Source organism: Anopheles arabiensis, chromosome 3, assembly GCF_016920715.1.
Source record: "Anopheles arabiensis isolate DONGOLA chromosome 3, AaraD3, whole genome shotgun sequence".
In the NCBI taxonomy this organism is placed as follows: domain Eukaryota; kingdom Metazoa; phylum Arthropoda; class Insecta; order Diptera; family Culicidae; genus Anopheles; species Anopheles arabiensis.
The window spans coordinates 32,595,445-32,601,453 of NC_053518.1; the positions used below are offsets into that span (position 1 = coordinate 32,595,445).

General features: G+C 45.0%; 1 protein-coding gene across 8 annotated transcripts in view; it reads left to right on the forward strand.

Annotated features, from left to right (window-relative positions):
- LOC120904793 (protein sickie) overlaps nucleotides 1–3,763 on the forward strand; it is a 347,597-nt gene extending 343,834 nt beyond the window's left edge. For all 8 annotated transcript variants that reach the window (XM_040315143.1, XM_040315144.1, XM_040315136.1 and 5 more), the window contains 2 exons: nucleotides 27–282; nucleotides 358–3,763. In XM_040315143.1, coding sequence (XP_040171077.1) covers nucleotides 27–282; nucleotides 358–957 — 856 coding nt within the window. In that variant the 3' untranslated portion in view covers nucleotides 958–3,763. The remainder of the gene's footprint in view (nucleotides 1–26; nucleotides 283–357) is intronic.
- Nucleotides 3,764–6,009: the final 2,246 nt, after the last annotated feature.

Genomic DNA, 6,009 nt, shown 5'->3' on the forward strand with positions numbered 1-6,009 from the left:
CCACGCTTTCTTGTCTCATCAAACAGTGTCGACCACAAATCTTCGAAGGAGCTGCAGCAATACCTTGGACACATCGCGGAGCAGGCCTCAATGTCCAACGGTGCGGCCGAGGAGCTGCCGGCAGTGATCATCCTGGACAATCTGCACCATGCGTCCGCCCTGGGGGATGTGTTCTCCTGTCTACTCAGTGCCACCGCTGCCAAGCTGCCGTGCATTATCGGCACAATGTCGCAAGCCACTTGCAACACGACCAACCTGCAGCTGCACCACAACTTCCGATGGGTTAGTAAATGCATTCTAAATGTGTCCAAAGAACAGTAATCTAAATCTTTTTTTTTTGTAATTCTTCTCTTAAAGGTCCTGACGGCGAACCACATGGAACCGGTGAAAGGTTTCCTGGGGCGCTTCCTGCGCCGCAAGCTTTTCTCGGTCGAGCTGCAGAACCAGCAGCAGCAGCCCCAGCTCGAAAAGGTGCTCAAATGGTTGCCCACCGTCTGGCAGCACATTAACAGCTTCCTCGAGACGCACAGCTCGAGCGATGTAACGATTGGCCCTCGGCTCTTCCTCTCCTGCCCGATGAATCTGCCCGACTCGCAGGTATGGTTCACGGACGTGTGGAACTACCATCTAGCGCCGTACCTGATGGATGCGGTCCGGGAAGGCGTACAGCTGTACGGGCGGCGCGGCGGTGCTTGGGTCGATCCGTGCACGTATATACGCGAGACGTACCCGTGGCCGGTTGGGCCGACGACGGTGCCGCAGCTACGCCAAATTACGGCCGACGATGTGGGGCTGGAGGCGAGCGCACCGGGCAATGCGGAGAATCAGGACCCGCTGCTGAACATGCTGATGCGGCTGCAGGAGGCAGCGAACTATAATGGGAATGCCGAGCAGGATTCGGACTGTGCCAGCCTGGACTCGAACATGACGCACGACAGCTCGGCCGGTGCGGAGTAGGAGCGGTTGGGACCAGCATTAGCATTGCATGATCACACCACTAGTTAGAAGAACACCAAGGAGAAAAAGAGAAAAAGAGAGTCCGATTTAATAAGGAGATTTTTTCACTAATTAAGCGATATTGGTAATCGAAAAACCCCACGAAACTGATTACAAAGTTGCAGTGGAGCATTCCTTCTGAACCGGGACACACTGCGGGACTGTATGTACTTTCCCAATCTACCCAAACACACTGTGTTGGGTGGAAAAGGCGTGAAAAAGGCTATTAATTAATTTCACTTCGCTGGCCACACACCGGTTTGCAATCGGTAATGCTAATGAAAACTGCAGCAGCTAGGCACGGCCAGTGCGAGAGAGCATGTTGTGTCATCATTGCCGTTTCGTGTCATTATTAAGGCTCATTAACGCAAGTGAATCCATTAAATTAATTAACTATGTGGCCAAGGGGATCAGGCAGAGAAGTGTGTGGTGGTTGATGAAAAATCAGGACCAAAAAAAACGAACTCCAGAACACCGAAACAGCTCGAGAGAGAAGAGAGCAGAAGAAAGAGAGAAAGCGAAAGGTTTAAGGGGGTAGATGGAAAATGAGCGTGGCGGTAAATTGCAATTTTGTGATATCAATTTCACACACACACGCGCGCGTGCACGTTAGGGGTTGGGGTTAAGGTGGTCATGCATGCAAAAGTGCCAGGTAGAGAGACAGAGAGTGAAAAGGAGTCACTTATTTCGTGAATCATGTCATAAGTAACAAAAAAAGGGGAAAAAATGTTGTGTACAGCGCACCCTAGTGGCGGGGATGGAAAGCAACCTGTGCGAGTGTGTAATGCGTGTTGCATACAAAGCAGGCGCAAATTGATTGAATGTCAAAAACGATTGCTGTAATTGAACTAAACGGGTGGTGAAACCGATCGCGTTTGATCTCGCGATCGGAGCGGAGTGGGAAAATGGGGGAACTTTTTTTTTTTTTTTGATTGATTGTAACCGGCCACCTGCTTTTTGATAAGCGCTGTGTGGAGCCGCGTGACTGAACTTTTGTGTGTAATAGTTAAACGAAATTTATTGGAAACAAAAATACTGCCTCCCATTAGCGAAAACGGATTTGGGGCGTTTCAGGGCCCAACAGAAACAGACACACCCACACATACACATCAACCAAATTGCGTTCAACGGAAACAATAATGAAATTGTGAGAGAAACTTTTCAAAATGCGACGATGAGAACAGAGAGAAAGAGAGAGGTAGAGTGTGTGTGGTTAGGCATACATTCAATGTTGTACAGTCAGTATGTCGTGTCGCGTGGATGTAACCGTAAAGTAAGCTTAAGCATTATAAGGAAAATCATACACACAGACACATCACATTACTGTAGCACTTTTCCCCCCGAAAACACCTGAATCCCCCAAATAATTAACCTCTCGGTTTGTTTGGTGCCACGTTTTTGTGCACTTGTTATGTGCACACGCCCGTAGACTTTTGGAATGTGCTTTTGAGGAAAAGGAATTCCCTAATAAGGGAAAAAATGGCTAAGCGAAAAAGGGGTATTAGGTGTGTATTTGTGTATTTCCGTTTGTAAATAGCACTATCACAACCAGCAAAGTGTATTCTTTAACGTTAATCCCATTTTTACATTAAAAATACCCACGCGCAGCGCAAAAAAAAGCACACCGCGGCTACTCACGACGAAGTAGAGTGGCAAGCAGTATATCATACGAAAGGGGTAACCTACACTACCTATCTACTATATACATAATACATACATAATATCATAATCAATTGCGCTCGTGCTGGCGTGCGGCACGTTTCATCTCTAGCTAGCTGTATGAAATTTAGTCCCTACGAAAAAGCCCCTTTCCTCCTAAGAAGGAGCCGTTGTGTGCAAAGCGTAACACCGAAACGTGCTAACACATTTATACACATATACAAATCCTCTCCTTCCCTGGATTTACCCTTAATGCCCACTCCTTTCCCTGCGTGTGTATTCCCTCGTTAACGCTAAAGCTCGTTCGATTGTTTGTCGCTTTTAAAGCTTTAATGTAAAAAAATGTATGCGTTCCTCCACTACCACCAATAAGTATCCCTTTCACTACTTACGACGGGAACGGTACAGTATGGGGTGGAGCTTTACAAACATACACACGCACTCGGTTACTTTGCGCGCTCCATGTTTTGTACAATAAGTGTAGCATAATTCTTAACTGTGGAGTTTCCCGTTTTGATCGTTTTTGCTCGCCAGATTTGCAATGAGTTTTTTTGTTGTTTTCGTGCGACGAAAGTGTTTTGTGTCGTAGCTGTAATTAGTGCTTCTTCTTCTTCTTCTTAGCTGAATGGGTTCATCAGTCGGATCCGTTTTGCCCCCTTTTGCGTACTCCAAAGCAACACTACTCATCAAAATGCGGATAATCATTCAATCAAGCTACAACAAATTCAACAACAAAGCAAAACAAACAACCAAACGATATTACACTCATAAAACTCGTGATAACAAAATAATAACATTGCAACTGAAAGTAAAAGTAACAGTTCTTGCTCTGAAACAATGATTAAAAGCAGTTGCAGCTGACAACTGCTGGTGTTCTACGTATATGTAACACCGCTTTCATAAAAAAACAGGAAGCAAAGAACCAACCAGTACCAACATACGCAACAATTAACTTTACTATGCTAAAAGAAAGCAACAGAACCACATAACATTAAAACAAGTAAAGAAAAAAAAAAATAGATAATCTTCTCCCATAAAATGAAATCAAACAAGAGTGATAAGAAGCACAGAAAAAGCTGGTACGAGATATGGATGAAACGCAAAAAAACACTGAAAGAGATAGAATTGAGAAGTTGGAAAAGAGAAGAGAATGGCAAAACTCAAACGAAAAATGGTGGAAAACGAACAGCGGGAAAGCAAACACACACACTCACACAGCTATTAAATTATTAAAGAAAAGAATACAAAAAAAAACAAAAGAAGCAAATAAGTGTCCACTGAAGTGAATGAGGAACCGATAATATCACACAAAGAAGCAATGAAGGAGCTGGCGCTTCTATCAACCTTTAACTTAAACTCCAACGTGCTGCTGGTTCTGTCCTCCAACAACAAAAAAAAGGTAAGCTTTTGCCCCATTTTCATTCTATTATCTAATAAAAAAGGGTAAAGGGTTTAAGCCGAAACAGTCGGTACTAATAATCTCTTAATAATATGTCCTTTTTTTTGGTGTTTGGAAAGCTGTTGTCCATCTAAAGCACGTCAGTAGAGACACACATCATCGGGACATAACAAAGAAAAAGGATCCTGTTCCTTTCTGTTTCTCTGGGGTTTGCTGAATTTTGCAACAAATGCAAATCAATCCTTGGTGAGGGTTTGCTGGGGGTTCATACATCCTTTCCTCAATCAAAAAAGATCGAAGATTGTATCGATGACTCCTGACTCAGCCAGTCCAATGTGTTTCCCCCTCCTTCCCCCTTTTTATGGACGACAAAAAAGCAGACAAAAATCGCCCAAATGTTTCACTTCGTTTGTATAATACGCTTGCGTATGGGTGGCACGTACACCCTCCACTCTTAACCACAGCATAATACAAGGGTGATGGCCAGCCAGTCAGTGTGATTCCCCTAACACACAGCTAGTCTGTGGATTAAAAAAGGGATGGTTGGGCGAGGGGAGAAAGAAAAACGTTTTCAATCCTTTTGCGGTACAACAAAAACCCTCACATCTCTTTCTTATTTAGGCGAATGTGTGTGTATCCGTTTGTGGGTTAAAAATGACCAATCTACTGCCCCTCGTTCCAAATGGGAAGCAAACCAAATAGTTGTCCGATTGTCAATGCCATTATTAGAATTAATGAACTAACCTTCGGCAGCAGACTCCGGGTCTAGGAAAAAGGGGCTTTTTTTGCCACTAGATTTTGGTAGTAGGCGCTGGTGGTGGAATGGTGGTAACATGTCTATTTCTTCATGCCGATGCTTGATTGAGTGGCGCCTCGATCCGATTGCTTGCTTTCCTTTTTCCCCATGTTCATGTAAACCGCACTTCCTTCCGACAAAACCACAACCACCACCGACCCAACGGAGCACAAGAAAGCTCTGCATACCAATCAGTTTATCGATTATCCTGCCCTCTGCTACGGATTTAAGCCACAAAAACCACCAAACGAGTCCTTGGCTGTGTAACAGCTTCTTTGTTTTGTGTCGCTCTTTTTTTTTGCTGGTTTGTTACTATATTTATTTGTCCTTTTTCTTGGCCCGCTCCAGATGGTCTGTGCCGTTCGGCGGACGACTGTCGATCCTCATCAATCGCAGTGTCGCCCTCAGAAAACCTCACCCCCAGAGAGGCACCGGAAACGATGACACCAACGTCACAGTCACCGTCCAGGAGAAGCAAAAGAGTGAGGTAACATTTTCTGTTTTCTAAATATAATTAAATCGTAATTAAATTTTAATGGATTGGTAATTATTTCAATTATTTCATCGTAAACCCAGCGCTCGTCGCTGCGCTGTGTGGTGGTGGCTGTGTTTTTATCTGTCCTGCCAGGAGGCCGGTGGGGCAAAATCGAGCTGTTGCTCGAGACGACGGAAGGACTTGGCCGGCGGCTACGGCCAACCACTAGCGAAGCAGTTCGGTTGGCAAAAGGAATGTGGCCTAGATTGCAAGCCCTTTCCGCCTTGTCGATTCGTAGAGCACGCCAGAGCTCACTCTGTGGCAGGAAAATTCATTTCCAAAAGCAGATGAAATCGACTGCGTCGGGAATTTAATTCGTTTCACCTAATGGAATATTCTTCTACGCCCGAAGAACGCTCACTGCTGTGCTGTGTTGGATGAAGAGGATGCGCCTGGTGAATTCACCAGGAAACCTACATGTTCCCTGAAGGAGCACCGACACCCATTGTGTGGTTACATATTGGGGGCGAGGGCGAGGGATTTTAACACCACCACCTCACCGGCTGAAAGTAGGAAGAAACCGCACCGAAAAATACCATTTTCCCCGCAGCCAGCGCTTTTCGGAATCGCTCGATTATAATATTCATTCAAATTTAAAGCGAATGCAAATCGAGTTGCTGATTA